The sequence below is a fragment of the Aulonocara sp. 'chitande type north' Nkhata Bay genome, linkage group LG7 (genome assembly GCF_057382095.1).
Source record: "Aulonocara sp. 'chitande type north' Nkhata Bay isolate Kocher_YH1m ecotype deep benthic linkage group LG7, A_spYH_male_GT1.1, whole genome shotgun sequence".
Lineage (NCBI taxonomy): Eukaryota > Metazoa > Chordata > Actinopteri > Cichliformes > Cichlidae > Aulonocara > Aulonocara sp. 'chitande type north' Nkhata Bay.
The window spans coordinates 12,210,886-12,238,395 of NC_141350.1; the positions used below are offsets into that span (position 1 = coordinate 12,210,886).

Genomic DNA, 27,510 nt, shown 5'->3' on the forward strand with positions numbered 1-27,510 from the left:
CTCAGCTGTTCATCTGCATCTAAAGGACAAACGTCACTCTTTCCTGGATGCCAATTTTCACATTTTGGACAGAGAAGACAGATGGTTTGAAAGAGGAGTGAAATAAGCCATCTATGTCCACTGTGAACGGCCATCTTTGAACAGAGGTGGTGATTTACACACCAACTGTCTGCCAGCTATAATCCTGTTTTGAGATCCCTTCCCAGACGCCTTAACGCCCACTCACATCAGTATATCACATGATAGGGTGGGGCTAGGTTTCACTATGGGTTCATCAGAAACCTTGGCTGATTGTGACCTACACCCGTTTTCACACCTTGGCTCCTGTGATTAGGTAGGGGATCAATAGGGCTTAAAATCTGGGACTCTACAACAGTTGCTCTTAGAACTGAAGAAGCTTCTCGGATGAGAAATGGAACGTCTTCAAGAAACTTAGAGAAGTCCAGACACTTTTCTTTCCAAGCTCCTTAGACTACAATGACCTGGATGACTGCAACCTTCACAGAAATACGTCTAACCTAGTACTGCTTTGTTTTTAAAGCAGACGCTTTAAAAACTGTTCAAAAATGGAGCAATACTGCCCTCTTGAGGAAGTATGACGCACTGTTGAATTGAAAAGACCTTTATTTTTCAATTTCACCGAGACAATACACATTTTTCTTGAAAGCTTTTCTCAAGAGGATGACATGATAACGCATCCACAATCAAAAATTGCAAAAATATATCCTGTTTCCCTTTCATCGTACTTGGGTTTTGCTGTGTAAAGAATGAACAAACTATGCAGAGATGAATTCAATAAAAGAACAAACACAACATAATAAATACATTTGCTCTCCTAGCTAGATCAAATGCAGTGATTTCTAAAAGAAGAAGAAGAAGACGAAAAAAGGGTCATTTCACATTTTATCATGGCTTTTTTTTTTTTTTTACCAATACCAAATAATATGTGGAAGTGGGTTGCCAGGTTGGAATCAAAACCAAAACATAAAAGTCCAGGCTGTTCTTTCAAATGCACATGTGAGCAAATATCAAGCAGCTTCTATAATTTTGGAAAAATCCAGCTTGTCCTAACTGGAATAGTTATGCATTTCAAAAGGCATCTGAGATTAACTTTATCAAAAAAAAGATGAAAAAAGCACTTTGAAAGTGGCACAGTGTTAAACTACAAATTTATAAATACTGCAGCCCCAAGTGTCCTTTTTCCAGAATACCGATGATGGTTATATGTAGAATCACTCTGCTCTTTGAATGAAAGGCACCTTTAGTAGTTAGCTACTGTGACAGTACAAAAAACAGACAGCACTTGAAAAGCACCTTAAAAAAAATCAAAGGTGTGGTTTGCCAAAAACACATTTAAATAAATGGAACATTTATCTTCATGATACTGTGATTTTGCCCAGGAAGTTTCACCTCTTTTACGGTTTATTTGATCATTGTAAAAGGTTCTTATTTGTAAGTGTGAAGCCCTTCATTTAATAGAAATAGTTAAATTGCGACTTTAAACTCTCGTGATCTAGCTGGTGCTCCATCCTGCCAACAGTAGAAACATTTTAGTACCTTTCTTGTGCCAAATACAAATAAACTGTTTTGTATTTTTAAGAGCCTCTTGTGTTTTATTACCACTGAAGCATCTGCTGCTTTTTTCTAGTACCAGCACAAATGCTACGGGTGTTTATCGCGTATTTGCTTGGTTGCTCAAACCAGTAAATCTTAAAGAGATCTGGTCCTGAGAAGATAACCAACCAGGCACATTAACTAAATGATCCCTTTTCTGTGTACTGGGGCTTAAGGAATCTAGTTCTGGTAATACTGAATGTTCAAAGCTGGTGCTTCCTGGGCTTACAATTTTCCCCTTCCCCAATCATCAGTGCAGATAAATGTATCTTTCTTGGAAACTTTCATATGTGCCGAGACAGAGGAAATGTTACTAGTCTAAAATCCTTCAAATATATCAGAGTACTGAATGAATTAAAAAGAAACAAAAAAGTGATGATTGCAAAATAGCAAAAAGACCCCACCGTCTATTTGCACTGACAGAATCAAGAGGACCTTGGTTTTGCAATGATTTCTGCAAATATTCCTCCTGATAGTGGTGCTTGCTAGGACTGGACGTGATTATCTGACAGATAACGAAACGACAAATGAAGCTAAAAATACAAAAACAACACAGATAAGACAACTGCTGCACAACACCTATCCAGTAACTGAGCTATCCTTCAAACTAAAAAGACATTTACAGAAACAGTCTGAGCTGGTTAAGCAGAGACAATTTCAGAACTGGGGTACCAGGATTGTGGAAATGTCAGACATAATGTACATGTCAAGGCAAATATTGGCTTCATTCTATCATTTTTAGCCACCTTTAAGACAACTGTTGTTAGTATAGCTACACTGATGCAAATGTCCAGAGAATACTGAAATCTGATCTGCTTATTTGCACTTTAGGCTAATTCGGGTGAAATAAAATGGCAGGTGGTGGTTAAATGAAAACATCTAAAAGTCTCGCCAGCAGCCACTAGAGGTCAGTCTGCTCCTTACACGCAGCCGAACCAGAGTGGTTTGAACTTAGTGAGCGACCTACAGTGCCATACTCCCTGTGGGGCTAACAATTACACAGTAAAATTTATAAAGGCTTTGCTGTCGCATTCAGCAGAATAATATCAAAATCTAACACCCACTCAAGTAAATTATGCTCTCACCCCATTTTTTTTTTTTAAATAACCAAGGTGTAAACACAGCATGCTCATGTATGTCAGTAAACCTGTCACAAAATAAATTGGGAGAGATTTCTGAATCAATAGTTGTTTTTTTCCTCACTAGACACTAAAAGGCAGTTCTTGGTACTGTAGGCTACATGTGGGTGAAAGTGACAGAAACTGTGCACAAGCACTTTCTCGAAAAACCAACGTTATAGCACTGCGAGGAGTCGTTTTGTGGCATTTCAACATTTCTCAGAAATGAAACAGTACGCTAGCAGAAAGCTACAGGACAAAATCCATCATTGAAAAAGCCTAAAGAAGCAGATTTTAAAGAGAAATCGACTTTTCAGGGTCTCAATCCTGCAGAAAAGGTGTCTTGTGTTGTTGTTGTCTCGTCGTAATGAAATATAAATTAATTAGTAAATTATGATCTAGTCTAAAGAGAGAAACTGTTCATGGCACGGTCCTATCGCTGTCAATATGGGATCTGATCATTGACTGATCAATCATCATTTGACTTTCTATCAGCAAAAAGCGCATAAATTTCTCTATTTTTAAATATAAAGACTTTAGTAGCATTTGTTTCCCCTCTAGGACTGATTGTACCATCACTTTTAATACTTAAAAATCAACACTTTTTTTAAGGTTTTTTTTTAGTTCAGATGGGATAAAGGAGAATTTTTAGGCTGGAATGATCACACCCATTGGCTTTCACCGTGTCACGTTTTACAGCAGAAAGAATCCAGCGGCAATCACAGCTGTAAACCAGATGGTGTCGAAGGGTAACATCGGATCATGAGTCCGTGGTCTCGGCCCGCTTTTTGGGAAAAAAAAGAAAAAGAATAAAAGAACCTCGCTCCTCGATTACATCAAGACCAAGGAGTAAAGTGAATAGTGTCTCAGCGGCTTCAGGACCCATCCGGGCAGTCTTTGGGTCCGTTAGGAGTCTTTTGGTCCAGTCGTATTACACCCTGCCGAAGGGCCGAGGCCGATCACTACGAGAGTCCCTGCGCTCTGTCGTATTCTGTGATCAGGCCTTTGATATGCGACAGTTTCTTATGGAGGTACTCGCATCGCTTTTTCTCTTCCCGATACCCAGGAAACTTCTGAAAGAAAGAGGAAGAGAGTCCAGTTAGATGTTGTTGGCTTCAACCTGATTTTATGAGAAGATGCTTATCTTTGCTTATCTCTGATTATCAGTAGATAAAGAATTTTTAAAAAGAGCCATCGATGCATATCAGCAATAAAAAAAAGGAATGGTTTGATATGAAGATAACGTGGCTAACATTATCTTAGATGATGTCTTGAGATAACTCTTTTAAAACCAGAATATGTTTTTGTGGTTCTTGCACACCACTGAATAAAAGTGTTTAGATAAAAAAAAACAGCAATAAGTCTTACTTTTTTGTACTTGCGATACTTCTGTAGTATTTGTTCCTCCATAAGCTGAAAAAGCAAATATAAGAAAAGGTGTTAGTGTGCCATATGATCTGATCTGTTTTCTATTGCGGTGATTTACAAGAAACGGAGCAGCTAGAGTAGCCTCCAAAACCGGACAGTACCTTGTACTCTTGTGTTCCTGGAGAGAGAGTGTTGATCTTTGAGCCCAACTGAACAAACATCTCTGTTATAGCCCCAATCCGGTCATGAAGAGCTCTGTATTCATCGTACTCGGCGCAGAAGTCCTCATTATACTTCTGACGCTGCTCCAGCGCAGTTATGATGCTGTATTTTCTAAAGAAAAGGAAAGAAAGAGAGGAAAACATTGACATTTTTTTTTAAAAGCCAAGAAGCAGAGCCATCGTTTCCTGTGTTTCCAGTAGGTGGCACTGCACATTGGCAGATTTCAAGGCCCGAAATGTAACTGATTACAGCCTAATATGTTGACCAGATGCACGAATAAAAAGCTTTTTTTTAAAGTAATTGTCAGGGAAGCTTTGTGGCATGTTATTTAGATGTGCATTTTTTCACTATATATAAATATTTTGAAGCTGAACTTCAACAGTCAGCCAGACTCTGAAACCTAAACACCTCAGTGAGAGATGAATCTCTTCTAAATCTGGTAATATGACATAAATAACAAAGCCGGACACAGAACATATTCAATCTTACGTTAAATAATCAGGCAGATCCTCTGCTGTGCCACAGCTAACAGGTGTTTTCTCTCCCTCATGGCCTGTAGATAGGAAAAACACACACATCGAAAAAAGGTTAAAGCGCACTGCCAATGCAAATGTGATAATGTGGCCATCATATCAAGGCTGACGGACTCATTTATCTCTGTGTCTGATAAGATTTCCGAGCCGAGGCAAGCGGTGACGCCAGCAGCCCCGAGTAGGAGGCAACCGCTGCCTGCTGACTCGCTCGACCGTAGGTCACACAGCTGTTCCACAGTCAATCATCAACAGGCTAAAGACAGGGTGACAGTGTGCGAGTTTTAACCGCTCATCTAAAATCATTAAAATTGAGAAAAATATATCGATTTCTCCTTGTGGTCTTCCAGAAACAACATATATAAAATATAGAAATTCTAACAGCTGAAGGGTTTCGTGGCCTGCACAAATAAGACTATAATGATTGGTGGCTGAACAATAGGAAACGCGGAGGGTGACAATAACATGACATTTTATAGTTTTATTGCTCTTTACCTTGGAGATTTTCTTGATTCTGCTTCAGGTCTGGGCTAGTTTCTATCCAGTCTGCTTTCAGGCGTTCTCTTTCTTTGTCTTTGTGTTTTTTGGATCTTTTCTTTTTATGTTGGCTGTTGGTGAACTGCTGGTCATTGCACATGGAGGTTTCAGTGTGCGGAGGCTTGGCGGTGGGTGCAGTCGGAGCTGCTTCAGTCCTCTCCGCTTTGGGAACCGTGGATGACCCGCTGAGTTTGTGTGGCGAGTACAGACCGTTTGGGCTCCCCTGAAGATGATTGTTGGTTTTGTCAAACTCTGTTTTAATGTGTCCGCTAGAGTTTCCATGACTAGAGGAGCTACGAGCCCCATTGGTGCCAAAGTCAGCATGGGAGGGCGACTGCAGAGGCTGGCACTTGTCTAATAGCCTTTGTCTTTTGGGGGTTTGAATGTTGGATGGGTCCAAAGCTGATGGGCGTTTCTGGGGGAAAAGAAAACACAAGTTTGCAAAGTATGATCAGAAATATTCTTCTTACTTTATGGTTGCTGTTTTTTGAATTCATTTTAATTCAAAGATTGGCCCATTTCAAATGCCTTTACATCAATAAAAAGCTACAGCAAGCAGCACTTTTGCAAAAATTCCACAATATGTGACGATTACAGTCAGGCTCTGGCTCAAAGGGAACAAAATCATCTTAATAGCATAAATTCACACATTAAATTTGTTTAATTTTAGATTCACTGTGGATGGGTTGAAGGCTGCTTATGTGAGAAACATGTTGTTTGATGTTTTCTCTGCCGAGACTAGTTACTTGGTGGAGTCTGGTTGTTAACAATTGCTCCTTGCCAGGAAACAATCTGGCACATAAACATGTTAATCTACCCAGATCCAGCTACATGTGCTAAAGGGAGAAGTTCACTGTCAAGGTCTTGAAGGAGAAAGGAGCTTTCAGCTGCAGTTTGGTTAAGTTTAAGTAAACAAAACTGCAAAGTTAAAGAAGAAACAACAGCATGAACAACTTTTTAAAGAACACAAAAGAAGAGCATAAAACCTTGAAGGCTAACTTTTCCCTTATTTAACATAGAGGATACAAGACTGGTGTCAATTTTTCCATATGCCCAGAGCGATATGGAAATATGCATTTCCCTAAATGTCAAACAATATCCATGTTTACACGGTGTACTGTCAATCTGCATAAGAGGAAATTCCCTGTCTATTCTTAGTCTAATAAGACAGAAGCAACAGGGGGGGGAAAAATTACGTTGAATTACCACAGAGAGAGTTTTGGCAGGACTGAGCTGTGAAGGAGAATCCCCGGGGGTTTTGTGGAATGAATGGTTGGACTGGGGACTCTTCAGCTGGCTGCTGTGGAGTGGCTGAAGCTTCCTGAGGAAAGATTGAGAACACAGCACCTTCAGTTGGACAGCAGCTTCAAGGTAAATTGCCTGTGAAGCTAAACAGGAAGAGCCAGTATATAAGTCACAACGTTTTCTTTGGCAGATTCCTGAGCAAGCACATGAGAAATTATCATTTACTTTGATGTGGAGATGACAGCCTTTTCAGAGAAGCTCTAATCATCAACCTTACAAAACTGCATTTTTCTCCCTCCTCGTTTTGCTTTTTGCACGTTTCTGTGGCACAGTTCGTGTCTTCGGTGATGAAATCCACAAGGGGGCAACCACAAAGACAAAACACAGGCCGGTGTAAGAACAATAGCAGCTGATTTAACCTCTGTAAGGGTAAACACTATTTTCTGGTAATCTGCTTCCTACAGCTCCTTCCTCAAACAGATGCCACTGCATAAAGTCACTTCCCCCAGTGGTTTCAAACCTCTTCATTAATGCGCAGTGCAGTTCAGAACAGATTAACATCAAGAGGTACATGAGAGTAGTAAGAAAGCCTTCACAGCAAGGACCTTCCCCAATGCACGGATAAACTACAAGGAAGAAGCGTACAGTTTGCACAGTTTACAGTATGTGCACAGCGTCACAGCTTTATCACACTTGGCGAATCATTCGATGACTACAATTGTAAGACTTTTACACTCAGTGGGGGTGGTGAAAAAAACAAGGGAGATTGTGCAATCAGACAACAGCACTTCTTCCAAAATTCTCATGAAGCACATGGCCTGCATGTTGGCTGGCAGGCTGAGGAAATGCACGAGGGGTGGAAGCTCACCATCAACAGCTCAGCCTTGCAACTCTGAGCGCTCCATGCTAATGCCATTTGGCAACACGGCGCAGGGAATATTTTTCTGCGCTTTGATGTGTCCATTAAGCGATTCATCAGTGCGGAGAAGTAGCTCATTTAGTAGCTCCTCTTTCAAAATGATCACAGCAGACTTCTACATCAATCCATTGGCCTTTCGGTGTTAACGCCAGCACTGTCACAAAGCATCTATCGCTTTCTTCTAGCCTTATCTGCCTACGAGAAGTCTCTGAAAATCTAAAAAAGAACTTGGGGTAATGGACATATGCTTCATTTTATGCTGCCAGTCAGACACTTATATTCGTGTGATAATGGACTAAACCCAGCAGGCGGTTAGTTTAGGATAATCTCCTTCCAGCGCCCCAGTTTTTGTATAAAAAAAGGAATAATATATTAATTTGTGAGATGCCAGTGGGTGGATATTTTATCTTTACGCTGAGCTGAGCTGGTTGTTTACCCTGTTTCAAGTCTTAAGCTAACCAGTTGTTGGTTTTCTAAAACATTTTGCTTTTTAAAGTCTCTCAATGGAAAAAATACCTGAAAACTTAATTCTCACCTGATCAAGAGTCGGTGGATGAGCTGCTTCTCCTCTTCTAGATATCCAGGCCATTCTCTCTGGACGTGTCTGTAGAGCTCATCCTTCAGAGAGTAGCTGTGGTCTTTAGGGCTCAGTTTAGCAACCTGAAAACCCCCAAAGATTTCAGTCAATCCACAGGAAAAAAGAGATTGAGTATAAAAATAAAATAGATCTAGCTGCGTTTGGCTTTATGTGTAAGTAAAAACAAAAACTACCTGTGTCTGATAAACAGTTTAACCCTAATCCCGCTGATACAAATCTGCCCAAACCAACCACTTTCAATTTTGAAAGTAGTCAGATCCCAGCTGGAGACAACACGCCCCCCCCCTTCCTGTCAAAACACAATCTTCTCGTCCAGAGATAATTAAAGCAGAGCCCTAATTACAGCTACCAGCGGCGGCACAGTCTCGATGATTGCAGTGGGACACTCAAACATTGTGAGCACAGGAAATATGCCTGAAAGAAACTAAACTGACGTCACTTTCTTTTTTTTTTCAAGCACAGTTTTTAGCTGCATAACACTAAGCTAGTTATAGCGGGTGTATAAATAGTAGTTTACTAGTAAATTGCATGTTGGGCTTTTAGATAAGATAAGATAAGATAGAACTTTATTAATCCCTCGGGTGGGTTCCTCTGGGAAATTCGATTTCCAAAAAAAGCACAGCAACGACCGAAGTTACAGTTACAGAATTGTTATATATATATATATACACACACACACACACACATATATAAATACAGAGACAAATATAAATAAAATATACAAAGGGGATAAATAGAATAAATAGGAATAAAAAATAAAAATACAAGTGAATTGCACATTTCAAGTATTGAGTCTATTGCACTGTTGACTATTTACAAAAAGTATTGCACAAGGTATTGTACAGTGAGGTGAAGAGGCACTACAGCTTAGTTGTTTTATTTATGTTTGCATGGTCAGTCTTTAACCTGATAGGAAAAAAAGCAGCCTGGTTTGTATTCACCTGAATTTTTTTTTTACTTGTTGCATTTGAGGAAATTTCTCATTAGTGGGCAAGGTGTTTACATAGCATTTTACCAGATATCTCACCTCTTCCAGTACTGAGGTCAGGTCAGCCTTGTCCTTTGGAGTTGCCCGCTCCCTATCCAGCCACAGCAGCAGCTCGGGTTTCCTGTAGGGCTTTAGGGCCAACAGATGAATGATGCGATCCCTCAAAGGCCGGTGTGCCACAGGGCTGGGAACCAGGCTCCTCTTGTTGTTGGGGGAGTGCTTGTTGTTGCTATCTGAGCTTGACACCAGACCTTGTTTCCGCTGGACCTTCACACACTTGCCTAAAGTCAAAACAAAGCAGCTTACTTTGATTAGAGATAGGAAATTAAAAGGTTATCGGTGTAATAATCTCAGGCTGATGAAAGGCAATACAGTCGCTACCCTGTACAAAACTTACAGATTATAACTGATCTGATAACAGGATTCACAGTATCCTGTAATAGCGCAGCCAACATGTTGGGGCTAATCCAGTCCTCAGGCCAGATATTCAAATACAACCTGGTTTTGAAAGACCAACCTGCGAGGGAGTAAGTGTCGCCAGTCCCCTTAAGTGTAACGCAAACGAAGCACATGCACGACTTGCAACGCTCTCATCCTAATCGGGAAAAAAAGTTTTAACGTGTAAATAATTTAAACACTGCGCTCTCTGCACATATGCAGAGGCAGTGTTCTTTAGAGTGGAAAACAGTGAGTGGGTTAGATAGCACGCTTAGCTGCCGTGTAAACAGGAGAGCGTTTAAACTAAAGCAACTAACAGAGAGAACCTTTCTCAGTTGGACCGAGGCAGGCAGTGCTTATGGATATCTACAGACTGTAATCTCATTATAGCTGTAACACATGCTTTGAGGTTGCTGTAGGTCAAACACTAACAGTGCTTTCACGGGGACAGTGTGGCAGACTGTGCTGTATGTACAGATGATGCTTTACAGCACAGTGATAATGTGAAAACTGCTAATATTTACACTCTAACAGTAATTTGCAGTTTTGGCAGTATACAGTATTTCATGCTTCTTGCACAAGCTTGTTCCAACAATTTACCCATGTCGTGTCAATTTTAGGCAAATATCCACCCTGCTCTGAAACAACCTGTAGTGCAACTTTCCAGCAAGCAGCGACTAGAGCCACTGTTTCACAGCAATAAATTAAAGCAGCGCTTCGGGGAAGTTTTAAGATTCTCAAGGAAGCTTTGCTGACTTTCCATTGTGACCTACTAGAGTTTACACTCTTTGCAGTAGTGCGGGTGTATTTCCGCACAATTACCAAACAGCCTGAGATGGAATTGTATGCAGGAAATGGCTCAATTTATTTTTCTTTTAAGACTTTTTTAAGCTTCCAAGCACCAAAATGTGTGTACTACTGAACATAACCAAAGATTAAATCATACAATACAGTCCAAATTATGTACATTTTTCTATTGTAGCCTGCATTTAGGAGTTGATGTATAGACTCTTTTTTTTCCCTGTACACTGTAACATTACTCTACCATAAAAAGACAGCAAGTTACCGCAAAATAATTGTGCAGTCTCAACTGCATGCAGTGCATACTGCGATCCATTTCTTTCCCTCTCTGCAGGAGTGTCCAGGAGACGGTACATGAAAAGACATGTTTAACTGAAACTGGATATTCTGTAACTGCACCAGGATGTCTCCAGTGGTTTTTGACATTTATTATCTGAATACACACGTAAAAGCCTCAAATCATAACCTAAGCTAACGCTGGGCTTGAATGCCACCAGGCCTCAGTCAGGAGTCAGGCACAGATCACTACAGGTTGTGTGTGTAAATATCTATTTAGGTGTTTTTAGGAAATTTATAAAATGACTAACGTTTCAATTTGTGTAATTACATTTTAGACAACTTCACCAGCATGAGACCTGTTAGCGCATACTTTGTGCAAACTCAATCACATTAATGATGCTGGCAGGGAAACTGGCAAAGTGCCTGAGCAATTATGTCAGAATGAAAGCAAGAAGAAGAAAAAGGTTCTGCTTTCACATGAGTAACTGCAACACGGCACTTTGATCAATTATGTGATAACTTTATTATGTGATAGCACCATATGGTAATTATCAGAAGGATTAAATATTAAAAGGTGGTGGTTTCAAGGCTTTTCGGGAACATAAAAAAATTCCAGTTATCTGTCCTTGATTCCTAAATGCCTGAAGGCTGCTGTGTAAAATGAAGTTGGAAGACACAAGAAAATATCGACGCACGTATTGTAAGAAACGTACTTGGGCCTGGCTTGATCTCAATTGCTGACCGGCTCCAGATGTCCTTCTCCACCTGAGACATGCGCTCTCGGGTCGTCTGATAAGAGTCGTCTGTGGCGCAGACTGTGATCTTGTCCTGAATGCTCCCCTGGCCCTCCAGGTGATCCCTGCCCTCCCTGTGTAAAGAGGGAGGGAGAATTAGGAATTCTAACTGTCACCCAGCATTTTTTTTCAGACACCATTAGGTGCTGGAAAATACCAAAATAAGACCAATATTTTCCATTTTTTAAAACTTTTTTATGTTTCCTAAAATGTGATAAATTCTAGACTACTGTGCAAAAAACCTGATTTCAATTACCTACCTTTGTTTACTTTCTACAGTTTTAACTTGAACACATGTCTGTTATTTGAATTACAGTGTTTTAGTAACGATAAAAATACCTAAACACTTACTTGTAGCACATTTGTAAATGATCAACTCCTCTAGGATTACAAGAAATCATCAATTGCAATCCACAGAGTAATATCACCACTAGCTAAAGACGGAAAAGTTGCCAGCATCAATGAATGAGGCATCAATGAGGGAGGCACACACAGACGAGATGTTTGTTTATTTGTGGTTTATCCATCACAAGCTGTTCGATAAACTACATTTTTTGGAGATATGTTTCTTGGAGATATTTGAGAGAGTGCACGCGGTGAAGCTGAGTCAACAAACAGCAGTCATTGTGCGGCTGTTTTTGTGCACGGCCTGTGCTTTGGCCGGGTTTTCCCGCGCTGCATCACATATAAACACCATTCCTTAGTCAGATAAAGAGACAGTGAATCATTGCTTTTGTATATTTAGTGATGTATATCTTTCTCTTGTGTCTGTTTCACCGTGCACATCCTGCTATCCCTGGGGCAGGGATAGCTCAGTAGGTAGAGTGGTGGCCCCATGATCGGAAGGTCGGGGGTTCGATTCCCCTGAACAGCTACCCTGAGGTACCCCTGAGCAAGGTACCGTCCCTACACACTGCTCCCCGGGCGCCCAGTGGCTGCCCACTGCTTCACTGAGTGAATGGGTTAAATGCAGAGAGGGATTTTCCCCACGGGGACCAATAAAGTACACCTTCTTCTTCTTTACCCTCGCGGAGCGTGGCAGACAAATAAAGATAACATTAAACTTGCTATGCCACCTTGAGTGCAATTAAAGCTTCCCAGCAAGTATTCAAAATAACATAACAAAAGGACAAAGAGACAGATAACCCCATCGCTGGCTCACCAACTTGTTTGACTACAATAAAGTCGCAAATACTATTGCAAACAAACATACTGCCAACCCTTTGTTCCCTTATGCTCTCTCTATTGAAACTGTATGGATCTATCCACGCACCAATGTTTACATCTGACATTTGGTAAGACATAAAAACATAGAGCTGATATCTTTGATTAAATTCCATGTGTCATTCATTTGTCACTTATATCCCATCCATTCATTTTAGCAAAACATCAAATGAACAACTGAAAGGAAAAAAAATCCTGTCATTGTTCCTCCATGACTCTGTGCCAAATCTGGTCCGGTTACCAAGTTAAATTCTTTATAACAAATATTATGAAGGCTTAATGACTGTATTTCTAACAAGCTGCTCTAATGTAACCTTTTAACAAACCCTTTAACCCGGCAAAGCATAAACACTACTTCTCTGTTTTCAGTTACGTGTGGTCACACCTTTGAGGTCATGGTGGCACGACAGCCTCTGGGTATTTTTGTAGTTGAATAGAGCCTGACGGTGATTCTCTGCCTGTTGTGGTACTATTACCAAAGAGAGAGGCCACTGTTTGGCCTGGTCCTGCGGTCTCACTCTGGTACCAAATTTACTACAAATTCCATTCGTGGTCGACTCTGGAAAGAGTTATGTGTGTGTTCCTTACCCTGAGACATACTGATGAATGCAGTCGAAGCTGGACTGAGGCTTGTCTTTGCTGTCACTGGATAGGTAAAATGAGAAGACTCTGAATCCATCTGGAGACTCGGGGGTCGGTGCGGGGATCTTTACGTACTATCCGAGACAAAAGAAACAAAAACCATGAGTTTTAAAAAACATTGATTTACAGAGTAAAGAAATGCTTATGATCAAACGTTTAAAAGCCGGTCCTTGGTAATCATTAACAGTTCGACAGTGTTCTCTGACATGCTTGAGTGTGTGTGTGTGTTTGCGTGTGCTAGCATTGCTAATTTAAGAGCCGTGTTATGCAACGACCATGTTTTATCTCCCCCAGATATAGCCTCAACTCATTCAGTGTTATCTCAAAAACACTACCCAAAGTAAAGCAGCCAAACTTACAAACTTTGGGGTTTATTTTCCTGATCTCAGTGACACCTAAATAATCTTTTGTTTGCGGCCCATAACAAGAGGCCTCCCAGGTCACGTATGATGACCTTTAAGTAGTCACAAAAAGAGCCTGTTCGCGAGGCACAACATAACAAAAGCACAGTGGACAACCTTTTCACTCCGGCGATAACCTCTTCTGTCACAGACTGTCCACGGCTCTGTTCCAACAAAACAAGCCAGCAGGTTGAAGTCTATTACTTTTAGAAGCCTGTTACATAAAATGACCTGAAAACCCACTTCCACTGAAAGGATAGTTCAACTTAGAAAGTCATTAACCAACAGGTAATATGTCCTTTAAAGCACACTGGGTAGTGGCTCTCTGCTACACTGCCTGCAGCTGTGTTTCAGCCTGAAAATGGGCAGTTTGGCACTTTTGTTGATAGACTGTCCTAGATTCAGATGAAGCCCGTGATTATTGCCCATGCTTTGCAAACACGAGTACGTGTTCACTGATGAGTAGGACTAAATGTTGTTGTTTTTTTTGCCTCTTCAATGGCAGATCCAGTAAAACTCCTCAGGCCAAAGCATGCAGTAGTTTCTTTAAGCACAAGTCTCAAGAAAAAACAAATGTCAGTCAGATGGACTTCTTTAGTTACCGTTCATGATTGATTGATGATGAGCTGACTGAGCTGAGAGCGCTGTCCCCCTGGCAGATGTGGCTGGCAGGACTATAGCTGTCACAAATGCCCAGTCATGCAGCAAAGCCATAAGCACTTTTTTTGCAGCAGGGAGCCAATGAACAGCTCTTCTCCTCCACACCCCTCCTCCTTTTCTAAAAACCCAAGGCATGCCATTCACCCCACCCCCCATCTGCCCCCAGCCTTCCCTCATGCGCACCCATGTCAACACAAAACGCAAAGCAACACACAAGGCCGGGGACAGTTGAGACTCACAGCTGACCATTAATTTTGACCTATTTATGTCTGACCGTTAACATGAAGAGGTAAAGCAGAGCCCTGCATATGTCGGCTTTGCTTCCCCCCCCCCCCCCCCCCCCCCTTTAACAGTAATTAGAAATGATCAGCCAGAAAAGCATCAAAGTGAGCAGGCATAAGAGGCGAGGCACGTCCTCGGGACCAAAGAGTAAAGTAGTGGCTGCCACGACCAAAATTATAAGTCAACAAAAGTCGCAAATTTGTTTTTAAAATCAGGGTACGGCTAAACAAAGGCTTTAGGATAAAGTGAGGTTGCACTTGCACATTTAGCATTGCAATACTGCCACCACGTCCCCTTTTTCAGTCACTATGAGCCCCTCCAGCCATGCATTAGATCTGCCTGTCACCCCCATCGGTGCCACCTTGCACACTTCACATTCTAATTCTAATCAATGTCACTTAGGTCAGACTGTTTAGAGGTCGCCCCCCATTTCATTCACAGCTTCCTTTTCAAGCTTCATAACCATATGTCTTTTAACCCATTAGTTCCCACTTCCTGACTTCTCGAGGAGAGCCTTTCTACGTAGCCGCAGGATAACAAACTTTAAAGCGCCAGACGACTATAAAGCCTGAACAATAACCATAGCTCAGTTTATTTAAATATCACAAATTTACAACAAACATCAACCTAATTGTAAGGTTTGTATTGTAAGGTAAAGCTCATACAACATTAGAGACAGAAACAGCAACCCAATAATCCCCTATGACCAAGCACATAGTGACACAGATGTTTTATACTGTGCTTACTTGCTTTCTTAAATTATCAACTAAGAAGACCGGTGACACTCATACCTTAGAATATATATGAAGCTACAGCTACACCAAGTAGCTTGCCTACGTTAGCAATAAAGCTCAGAAAAGAAAAGAGAGATAATGTATCTATAGCTAATCAGCAGTAATTGTGGAACTATCACATGACCCACGGTCTCATAATTCCAAGAAAAGCTATCAACCTATATCAGACAGGAAACAGTTAATCATGAGAAAAGGTTAGCTGGTATCAGTTAACTTGTAGAGGCTTGATGACACTTCCTCTTTGCTTTGAGAAAGTAGGAGATCTGAAGAATATCACTGAGTATGCAAGATTAATGCAAGCTTGAATATCAATTTATTTGTTTATTTGTTTATTCAAGCAGAGCATTTGGAAAAATATTACAATTTTTCATTTAACATTTTAAGTCCAACAGCTTTTTGTAGCTAGTGAGTGATATCATGGATATTTTCAATGTGGAATATGTCCAACTAAATAATTGTCCTGCACTTCTGTGAATAAAAAACAGAAACCAAGAACTACAATTTTAGTGCAGAAATTCAACCACCCTTTTATTTTAACCCTTTTTTTTTTACATTTCAGAAAATAAGGTTTGCGAGGCCGCGACAGATCATGATGAAGCGCTCAGTAAGGGTAAGTCGCACTGAACCTAAAAATGCGAGTCATTTACTTGAAGAATTTAGGAGTCACTGTCTGTTATTTTGTAGACACATCTGCAGGCACTTGTCCTTTACAGCTAATCACGTATCTGCGTCTTTGGTGCCTCCTGAGTTTGAACAAGTCTCAGAAGGAAAGTGCACAAACATATGCCTAATATTATTTCTTTAACTGCTCAAAAATGACTAGAACAACACTGCTGCTACTTTCTTACCAAAATTGATTGTTTGAACAATAAGTTTTTTGTATGTTATCTTGTAAAAGCTTAGAGCACTAAATAACATTTTTCTCTGACTTGTTACCTGGTTAAATTGCTACTTTTTTGCTTTATACCAACAGCAACTAGTAGTGCTGAAGTATCAGCAAATACAGGTTTATCTGTTTATAATTTTAAATGCTGCAGAATACACTAATTATCACAGTCAAGTGGACTTTTGATGTGGTAACTCAAGGATAGAACTTGCACCAACAGGTCTGTTATCCCAAGGCTGCTGTCAGTCACGTAGTAGGTGTAGATTTACATAGAGACGCTGAGTCATACACATATGGAGCTTTAGCCTGATCCCCTGAGGCCGCCAGTGTGTGTGTGTGTGTGTGTGTGTGTTGTCTTTTTGTCTTTTTTAGGCAGAGGAACCTTCACACCCTGACGGGTCACACGGAAGGAGAGAGGTCAAATATTTGACTGTTTCGGTGGAATGTCAACAGAGAGGCTATTATCAGTCAGAGCTCAACGCTCAACGCTGAACAAACAAAAATACAAACAAAAAGAAAACAAACTATCCAATCAAAAAAAAGAGTGTAATTGGAAATTAATTATAGAAGATCCACACACAGCTTTTATATGCAGCTACTAACTCAGAGATAAATGAGTAGCTAACATCAAAGAAAAACGCAGCTCCATTACCCAGAGGTCACTGAAACAATATTTACTTCTTCGTGTGCTTGCTGCTAATGACTTTTCATTTTAGTTCAGTACTAGTGACAAACTATCTCTAAACATTTTATTCTAGGGGGTTTAGTTGTGTTAGGAAAATATGTCAATTGAATTATTAAAAATGCGCTGTTGAACGCCATTTGAATATTTTCTGACTTCTGTCTTGATTCCTGCTGTAAAAAGTTCATAATTATGGAGATAACTATTAATTCAGGGTTACTTGTCCGGTTCAGAACGTGGCAAAGAATTCATTAAATTGCTTATGTGCTACAGTATTCCAATTATGATTGTCGAGTCCTTTAATCTGACGATTAATTAATCAGAGAAAAGCTTAATCGGGTATTACTATGATCAGAGCGTGCTATTAACACGTGTCAGTTTAATATATTTGAGCAGCTTAATATTAAGAAGCACACAGCGGTGAGAGCTGTGTGCAGCACTGCTTCTCATTATTATGGCGAGAGTAAAAGTTTAGCTGGAGGACAGTTACAGTTCGAGCAACAAAAAGGCGAGCCATAGCACCTTGTCAGTGCGGCCCCCCCATCGAGCGCATGGGCTAGTACAATAACTGCCTCTGTGGCTGTAGCCCAGACACATCTGCTACTCCAGGCCCTGTGTGCGGAGATGTCAAATACTTTCAAGCTGTTTTAAGGTGTGAACTGGACTGGAACAGAAAACCTTGGCAGGGGTCTCAGCAGTTGAACAAGGACAAAGGGCACCGATGGTGATGTCCTTGTAAAACTTCATCTGTAACTCCTCGAGCATGTTTAAACTGCTCATCTTTGATGAGGTTAAACAGAGTTCTTAACCCTGTCTTTGTGTGACAAGAGCGAGGGGGGGAAAGGGATCATTAATGAGATCTATGTTTGCCCACCTCTGTGCTACGCGCAAGCCAAACATCTGCAGAAAAAGATGAGAGGATAGTTTTTCCTCTCTTTCTTTCTTTTCTTTGCTCTGCAGACGAATGCGAGGAGGCCAAGGTTCCCAGCTCTGGTATTTGGCATGGTGGCACTGAGCAGGCGCCTGGATATGTGATTTACTCTGAAGCCTCTGCCTCCTGCCCCTGTCTGTACTGACACTAGTAACCATTGTCTTCTCATCTGAGCCTACTCAGCCATAGCTGCTCTGTGAGCTGCCCATCTTTTGTTCTAGCTTCTTCCCCCACAAAGCTGAGTGCAAGGGCCTGTCGGGCCGCCTGGATTATTCATGAACAGCAGGGACGTGTGGCTGTGTGTGTTGTTGGGTGGTAAAGGGAGGGATTGGGGGTTTGGGTGTGTGCGTGGAAGGGATGGGGGTGGCGTTGACTCCCAGTAGAGCCAGTGCATGAAGGATGGCCCTAAATAGTCTTCCTTTAGGAATGTGTATCTCAGTAGAAGAGGGGGATGGATCCTGACTGGAATTAGTGTACTGGTTACGTTTCTTTTTTTTTTTAAATACAGTTTAATATATGAATGTAACTTAAGATTGACAGTAATAATAAAACAAAGGAGAGGAATTTGTTATTAACAATCATTTGTTACAGTGTGAGCAACATATCCACTGTGACAGTTATTAAAATCAAAATTACATACCCTCAAAGATTCATTTAGACCTCTTACAGTGTGAACTGAGCTTTCAGTGAGGGTGGATGGATGTGGCGGTGATGCTTGAGGATCTATTCATCGAGGGGGGTTGGTAGATACAGGAAAAGCAAAAGAAGCGGGGGTGGGGACTGACGGGAGTTGTTGTGGGGATATGGGGATGGGCAACTGTCGAGCAACCCCCAAGGTACTGCCTGTTATGCCAAGCAGAATCAGTCTTTTTCCAAGAAGCTGAAGCTAATCTGTCATCCTCAACAAACGCTCCCTATCTCAGCACCCCTGACACCCCCACCCCTTCTTTTAGGTGCCTTCCTCTTCACACACAGAGGGATGGAGACGACACTTAATAGCCTTCAAATGTAGAAGAGCTAGGCTGCTGTTTTCTCTCAACACAATATGTAAACTTCCCAAATAAATAAATAAAATCTACTACACACATGCAGATTGTGTTATTCTGCAAATGTGTTCCCCTTATAATCCAACAATCCACTGCAATCACTCTGCTTACACTCCCATTACTGGACTGGTAATCCTATAACAATTCCCTGCCTTGAAAATGAGGTAAAACGAGCAAATAAACATTAAATATCTCCAAAACTTTCAAAAGAGATGAGCTGCAGGGCTGTCATTTTGCAAGAACTGCAATTATCACCATACAGGTTCATACTTCTGACTTAAGCCACTTTAAGAACCTTGATTCTGGTGGCATGCAGCATGACCTACAGCGCAAATCATCCCGGAAAACAGTCACATAATCTGATGAATTTCTTTGTGGAACCACGTCTCAGTTTCTGGTGCCTTGCAGATATTTTTGTTAATAATTTATGGTTGAAGGCTTTACTTGTTCACTTTGGGGATATGGAGCATAATTTAACAACAAATAAAATCTAAATCTGCAAATCTGTTTCAGTGGAGTCATGCGTTATTTCTGAGTTTCCTAACAAGGCACTTGCCTCTTTGGAACGTAAATGAACTGCATAAAGACGCAACACGAATGCAAAACTATTTGTGTTTCTAATCCTGAAAATTCTGTTTGACTCACTTGCACGTTGCCACCTTATTGCCTGTCCAGCTTGAGCCACTGATTCATCTTTTCATCACTCTTGTAAGCTTAAAACACCGGTGTTCTTCAAAAGAAGCCAAAGAATACAGTAATGACAGAGAAGCTAACTAAAAAAAAGTCCTCTTTAACCCTAGGATCTCATGGGGCTTGTTCTAAAATATACTGTATGATCTAAAAATCCCAACTGCATCTGCACAAACACAGTGGGCCTCAAACGGGCAGAGAACAGAGGGACTTTTGCTTCGCTTAACACATCTGGATGAATAGAGCGGCGTGTGCCCTTTCAGAAACACGTGGGACAACTCTCCCTCTCACCGCTTTGCCACTGGGAGAGGACAGCTCTCAACCACATTCCTGTTATTGTTATTCTAATTAGGTCCCAGAAAAAAAGGGGGGAGCGAAAAGAAAAAAAAGGATGTGTGGTGTGCATGCACACATACACTCTCCCACAGTGGAAGAGCTTATTTGCAGTATGAACGCGAGGCGAGGCAAAGTGGTGCGGTGACAGGGGAATAGAGTCAGAGCAGCCATGTGTGAGATAGAGGCCCTGATGGTCTTGCAAGGATTCAGCCAAGGCATGGGGTGAAATGGCACAATAATCAAGAGGACAGGCGGGAGGGAGGAAGCTAGCTCTGCCTTCACACGCAGTCGTCGTGAGGATATCTTAAGAGCGCCTCTGCATTCCCTCTCATCCAGCGCCACTGTCTGTACGTGACAGCTGTGCACATGAAAACAGAGCCATAAACAAAAACAATTACTCTGGCAACTCCAGTTGACCGTTTATGCACTGCAAAGGTAATAAAACCGACGTCACAGCTGACACGGCACATCGCACACGCGTTTAAACGAAATGGCAACAACAGACGTATTAGACTCATCAAGCCTTTTTTCAGTGCTGCGGTATAACATCGAACAACTCTACACTACAGCTTTGCAGGATAATAACTGAGATTTCTTATAAATGTATGAAAACATGAAGGTGCGCGCATTTAATTAACAAGCAGCTAACCTTTACCTATCAGTAGACTTTAGCATGTATTAAATAAAACAAAGGCCAGGTTCTTTTCTTACTAAATGGATATACGTCATGCCAACAAGCAGGCAGCATTGCCAGTAGCACAGGAAAATAAGCACTGGGATGTGAAATTCCAGACCATGGGAACCCAGACCAGCTCCGAATATATTCCTTAATCCTAGTGATGACTTTTAAGGAATCCAGAATGTTTCTTTTCAAACTCTCTTCTACAATGTTCTTATTGATTCATCAAAATATGCTGTTTTTCCTTTTTTTTTTTTTTACCGTTTTCCACTCACTGCTCCCAAAGTATTGTCATTGATCAAACTCACTCACTTTCCTTTCCTCCAACAACATGCAGTTTTAAATCTGTTTGTCCAAATTAAACAAGTAAAAGCAGGGGTTAGCTAGATTCTCCTGTTTTTTTATAGTAATTTGTGTTTCATAGTTGCCTTGAACACCAGATTCAGAGTCCTGTTGTGTCTTTCATTGCATGATTACAAGCTTGGCAGACAATTTACAATAGTAGGGCAGAATGCCGCAGGGACAGAGGGAAAAGCAGCCGAAAACCTCAGCGTGCTATTTCTTGATAGGAACCCTGGCCCCTGATACCACGCAGCCCTGGACTGATGCCAGGACGGTGATTTGGAGAATTCTTCTGGTTTCTGCGGCCCTGGAAGTGCCCTTTTTACAGGAAACGTGACATGAGCCAGCAAGGACAAACATCAGAAAGAAGGCAGTCGTGGCTTTTGTGATCAAGCTCTACAGTTGGCAGCTGTCAGCAGACGCATGACCTCTTGGACCTCATGTTGCTTTTGGGGAAAAGAATGTGATCCAGCTAACAGTTAGCAAGTGGAAAGATAAGGGGAACGTCTACATCTGTGATGGTGAAACCCTCCAACCGACACAGATACTGGATGTCCTCTTGGTCTGTTATGTGCCAGACTGCCATGTTAACCAGCATCCTCCCCCCACTAACGGCTTAATATGGCCTCCCCCACCACCAATGGCTGCCGCTACCTCATTAATGCCCAATCGTCCAGCTCTGGGACTATTGTCGGAGGGGGAGGGAGCCCATGCTTGAATTCCGCAAAGCAATTTGAATATGTAATGTGCCAGCCAAGATATAATCACCAAATCCTATTCAGTGATTAAAGCACACTTAAATTGCACTCACTTAACATTGCTACACAGAAAGATGCAATAAGCTGGTTAATCTGCTGCTGGCTTTACAGATGTTCCTTTACATGTTTACATTCATCATTTGCACTTTGAACATATTTTGCACATTTTCTTGGGTAAAAATTCCTCCACTTGTTTACCACCCCTGCTTGTCAGATCTTTCATGTCTGCGCAGAGACAACAGGCGTAGAGACATGGGGGGCTCCCTGGGGTTTGCCAACTCCCCTTCCTCCTCCCCCCTCCAAAAACAAAGCCTCCCCAGTTACAAGCCTGACCCAGTAACCTGGCTAGCAGCCTCGGGGTGTAGCACACCCTGTCTTAGGGCCCATGTGAGCACACAGGGCTAGCATTTGTGTACAGAGCAAAGTCACTTTCGTCAATGCAATCGGCTCTTATGGGGATTAGAACAGCTCCTTTTAGACAGGGCTGATTGTGTGGTAAATGTGTAGAGGCCTAGCAGGCAGAGCTCGGGAGGGTGTAATACTGGCCGGGCTAATCTAGCCGGACACAGGCATCTTTCTATACAGTCGCTTCACAGGAATGGCCTCTTACTTTCAGCACCAAGCCATGATATGTATCTGATTTCTGTACATATACGTTTAGAGAAAGAAACAGTCGACACAACTTATTGTGACTTGGAAAATGACTGACACCTTTCCCTCAAACTAGGTGCACTGACTGCTGTTATTTTCTTCATAAAACAATTCAAGGCAGCAAAACCCATCGACCTATGACAATAAAGTCATCCAAACATTTGGAAAATCACCACCTCTTCAACGATGTGTTCTTAAGAATCATATAAGACATCTTCCAGAGGAACTGTCATAAGCGTGCTCCACAACAAATCAGAAGTAATTAGAGCGTTCAGGTTCTCAGACATCAGCGGGAGAGTATGCAAAACATCTTACCCCTTGGCTCCCCTTGAAGCAAATCGCTGGCTGATTTGATAGTGATGCCTGAGGAGAGAGAGAGAAAAGGAGACACTGGTCAGTGATTGAATCAACAGCTCATGCATTATGAGTAAAGAAATACCGCCATTGTTTCTAGATAACTGCCGCTTGGATTAGGGAACTTAAAACACTAAAATGTTGCCATCACTCCCAGCTGCTCAGATGCTTCTTGCTTTAATCAGAGGAGAGTAATGTGAGCGTTAATCGTTCCATATCCTTCAAAAAACTGTGCTCATGTCAGTCGGCTGGCCGAGCGCGTTTGTGCGCGGGTGTGCGTTTCGGCTGATTTCCCCTCTAAATGAATAAAAGGCTAAAAAGCAGATCCCAGAGGAAAGACAAAGTACGCTCTGAAACCAATTATATGTCTTTGAAAAAAAAAGCACTTTTACAAGCCTGCACTGTGCTGGAAATACTGTACTGGTCTCCAAGACCACAGTGAAACCTGGCTTAAGCTCCTGAACACAATATTGTTTCTCTCCCAGCTAAATGATAAAGAAATATTTGAAAAATCCCTTTAAAAATGAAGCCTGCTTTTGAGTCGACACGACTCCCAGTAAATAGCTGGAGACTGTTATCCACGAAACACAGCTTTGCCTGTGATTGACAGGGCTCGTAATTTATTATTAACAGCTTTGAGAAATGTCTTCGCTATTGAGTATTGTTGTAATTTTCTTCATAATCCATTAGCTTTTAATATTGAATGGAATAATAAATATTAAAGCACATAACACAGCCGTAAGGCTAAATCTAACTTGTTAAAGGTCCAGATTTGATCATTTACTCACTAAAAGAGTCGCTGTTTGACAGAATTGAAATAATTGGTTAATTGAAGTGCTTTTATAACACGTAACTAGTGGTTTTACAAATGTCAACAGACTGTTTATTTATTAACAATTAGCAAGATTTCTTTGAGGGGGTTGCCAGGTTGAGGAAAAGCCCTCTGACTGATGTTTATTGTTCTACCACAGTGGCATTTAAATCACATTCATTAACAACTGCAAACATGACGGCTTATTGGAAAACGAAGACTAATGGGTGTTTAGTGACGGCTCGTCACATTTAAATAAAACTAAAGGAATTTATTACAACTTGGGAAAACATAAAGTTGTTACTGATTTGTAACTTGAAGTATTAGTAAAAATGTTATTGACCTTTAGTAAAACCACTGTTGTTTGCTAAAATGGCACCTATTACAAAGAGCTGCAGATTAATTCATCAACATAAAATAAGCAATTGTTCTTATTTTTGAGCAGAAAGCAGCAGTGGTTTTCCTTGTTTCCTTAAATACCTGCTGGTTTTTGGTTAATTATGATTTTACAATAATGTTATAACAGTTGTGACAAACTGTTATAACATTATAAAATGGTTTAGTGCATTAGATCTTCAGCTACAGACCTTATTTGATAAGCTTTTGTAGTTTCCTTAATAAAATCATTCTCTAGCTTGTGCTTTATAAAAACACATGTATGAAAAGCATAAATAAATCATAACTAGTAACAGAAACTCTCAGGTTGCAGCTCCTTGGGACAACATCTTTCACAGCTCGGTGGGAGACCAGCAGTCTAAAACCGTATTTACTATGGGTGGTCTCTGACTTGGAAAACTTTTGCAGTAACCTCTCCTGCCTGCCTGCCTGCTGTGGCCTGGGAGAAGCTGTCAGGTCTATGAGCTCTGGAGTTTACTCTGCTTCACAGACCAATGAGCTCCGGAGATGGGCAGGCGTCCAAGCGTGTAAAGGCCAAAAAACAATACACAAGAGCACAGCAACAACTTGCAAAACCGTGCCACGCCGACCCAATGCGTACTACACAGCTGATCCACCGAGTCCCAAATCCAGAGTTAGTTTTGGGCTGTTGTCTTTTATGGTCCGTGACCGGAAATAGACTTGTTTTGATGGTTAAACAGGAAACAAACAAACAAGAAATATATTTAAGCAAATATGACTTCAGTCATAACTGGGACTAACTGTCTTATCGAGCATTGCTCTGGGAAAGACAATTTAGACAGACTAAATTATCCCGGTCTAATCTAATGGACCATAAAAACAATAAAGCAGTCTCCAGATTCGGAGCAGTCGAATAATTTGCTTGATAGCTTGTTCATTAATTTATTCATCAGAGCGGAATAGACAGGGGGAGAAAAAAGCCTTTTAAAGAACATTTAATGATCGGCAGGGACAGTAAGTAGTGCGCATTTGGAAACGCAAAGCAGAACTTATGATACCAACAGAGGACGGTAGTAGTCCCCAACCACATTTTGTTTATAGGAAATCGCCTGCGTTTTCCCATAATCTAAATGTACATATATTTTTAGATCTAGTGTACTGACACACGAAAACAAAACAGCGAAAACAAGCCCAGGGGATAACCACAAACCTTTGTCATAAAAGAAATCTAATACCTTTTGGTTTTCAAGCAGATTACGATTTGATAACTTCTCATTTTCTGTTCAAAACAAAACAAATTTCTCGGATTACAGGAAAATTCAGTCACCAGAGTGAAATGATTTGCTTGTTATAATCACAATAAATCATGCTCAGCCTGCCTTTTACTGTAACACAGCCAGAAGAAAGTAACGCAGTACACAATTATCTACCAAAACGCTTTTGTCGACAGCATTTGAACCGTCTGTAATCGGGATAAGTGGGCAAACTTCACAGTTTTCTCCCTAAAATAAGGAACTGTCTTATTTTCATGCAGGTCCCGGAGTTGGGAGGCGATTCAAAAACAAGAAAATATAGAGAGGAAAAAAGACACACAAACTCCAAAGTTGGTGAACCTGATAAATTGTCTTACCTTCAAGTTCTGGTAGGCTTCGAGGGTCCGGATGGCGGTGTCAGTGAGCTTGACGTGGTACAGAGTTTGATTCGGGGTGTTTTTGTTGATTTTAGCACAGGAGAGCCCATACCGATGCTCCTGTCTCAGCGCTGCCATTTCTACAACTGAGAGCTGCTGCTGGCGACATTCTGCCTGAAACGTCACCGAGGAGACGACCGTCTGTGGGCGGAGCTAACACACACTTACAGGAGCACGCACGCACGCACGTACACACGCGTACTTTCGCTTTCGAGAAGTTCCAGTCGTCGGACACCCCGGTCTCTTTTTATCTGCTCTTTGATCCGTTCGCGGTTTGGGGTTTGGTCGAAGTTAATCTCATCCACCGGGGTTTTGGTAAATGCATGTCGTGACTGTTTGCAACGTTAGAATAAGGTAGACTATAAAAAGTTACACCTGATGGGATGTTAGCTGTAATTTATGTTTAATTTCAATAGCATATTTTCGAGTTTTAACTGCAGACAGCAGACAAGTATAATAAATAGTTAACCTGCCAGTCCTTATATATATATATATATATATATATATATATATATATATATATATATATATATATATATATATATATATATATATATATAAGGACAATTATATATATATAATTGTATTCAGATAATCTTCATTTAAAATTTAAGAAAATAATATTTATTGACGTGTGAGGATCTGGAACCAAACAATTTTTTGAATTATTATTATTATTATTATTATTGTTATTATTATTATTTCCTTTAAATCTGGCTAAAAACTAAAGCAAGTATTAAAGAAATTCCAAACCAAACTCCTTACATAAAAACATGTGTAGCCTATCTTATCTCCATATGGCAGAAATCAAATAAGCACTTTCATTCATTTCTTAACAGATAACTTACTTTAGCTGCTGATTAAAGAGCACAGCCAGCTCTTATTTACCTATACATATTAGCCAGTTCTCTACTTGAGGGTTTACAAACTATTTGTGAAATAAAAGTGTGATCATAAACCACTTAATAGGGTGTATTTTGCAATGCTTCAGATTTTGGTATTGCTGTGTTGATATGGTAAAATGATAAGTGGGAAATAATTTTACAGTGATCTGTTATTGAAACAATGTCAGTGGGTTATTATTTTCTGGGGTTTTTTTCTGTTACATTAGCAGAAACCTGATAGCATTGTATTATTACCTGTGAACGATAGTGTTGTTGCCCCACAGCCAGAGGTTCCTGGATTCAGGGCAGGGCGTTTTTCCCAGCGATTGAGCTCCCGCACTCATGGGCATTGTCATGAAAGGGATTTTAAATCCAAAAAGTTTCACTTCCTAGTTTTTAAAAAAAGAGCAGAATAGTTTATCACACTTTTTATTATGAGATAAATCTAATTGGAAGTGTAGAACAAAAAAGAAATCTCACTTTTCCAAATATCTTGCTCCCATACATGTTTGGACAAATGCTTTTGGGCCACACCTCATAATCTTCAAAGTCAGAGTTTTTCAGTCTTGTTGCCACAGTTGTGTCAAATCAAGCACCTTAGCCACGCAATGGGCATGATACTATAACACAATGCAACCAGTATAAGTCAGTTTCTGAAATGTCTTTTCTCTTGGATATTCCATGGTCAACTGTAAGTGGTATTATTACAAAGTGGAAGCATTTAAGAACCACAGCAACTAAAAGGCACAAAGGCACAGACCACGTAAAGTCGTAGAGTATGGTCACTGATGTTGTAAAAGTTGCCAATGCGCTAGTGATTCAATAACTTCCTCTGGCATTAACATCAACAGGAAACTGCACCAGAAGCTTTGTGGCATGAGTCAATGGCCAAGCAGCTCTTGTAGCTGTAATATGTAGACAGCCCAGTGCTTTTACTCATGTAGTGTATATATGTTGTG

The 27,510-nt window shown here is 40.8% G+C and overlaps 1 protein-coding gene across 1 annotated transcript; it reads right to left on the reverse strand.

The window, feature by feature from the left end:
- Positions 1 to 612: 612 nt before the first annotated feature.
- LOC147324658 (RNA polymerase II elongation factor ELL) lies at positions 613 to 25,777 on the reverse strand. Its single transcript, XM_086298607.1, has 12 exons — positions 25,608 to 25,777; positions 22,771 to 22,818; positions 13,264 to 13,391; positions 11,371 to 11,525; positions 9,179 to 9,420; positions 8,089 to 8,213; positions 6,596 to 6,710; positions 5,348 to 5,804; positions 4,812 to 4,875; positions 4,262 to 4,433; positions 4,101 to 4,145; positions 613 to 3,805 (listed from the first exon to the last, which is right to left on the reverse strand). The coding sequence occupies exons 1-12, from the start codon at positions 25,743 to 25,745 to the stop codon at positions 3,695 to 3,697; spliced, it is 1,800 nt and encodes a 599-aa protein (XP_086154733.1). The 5' UTR covers positions 25,746 to 25,777; the 3' UTR covers positions 613 to 3,694.
- Between the last annotated feature and the right edge of the window lie 1,733 nt (positions 25,778 to 27,510).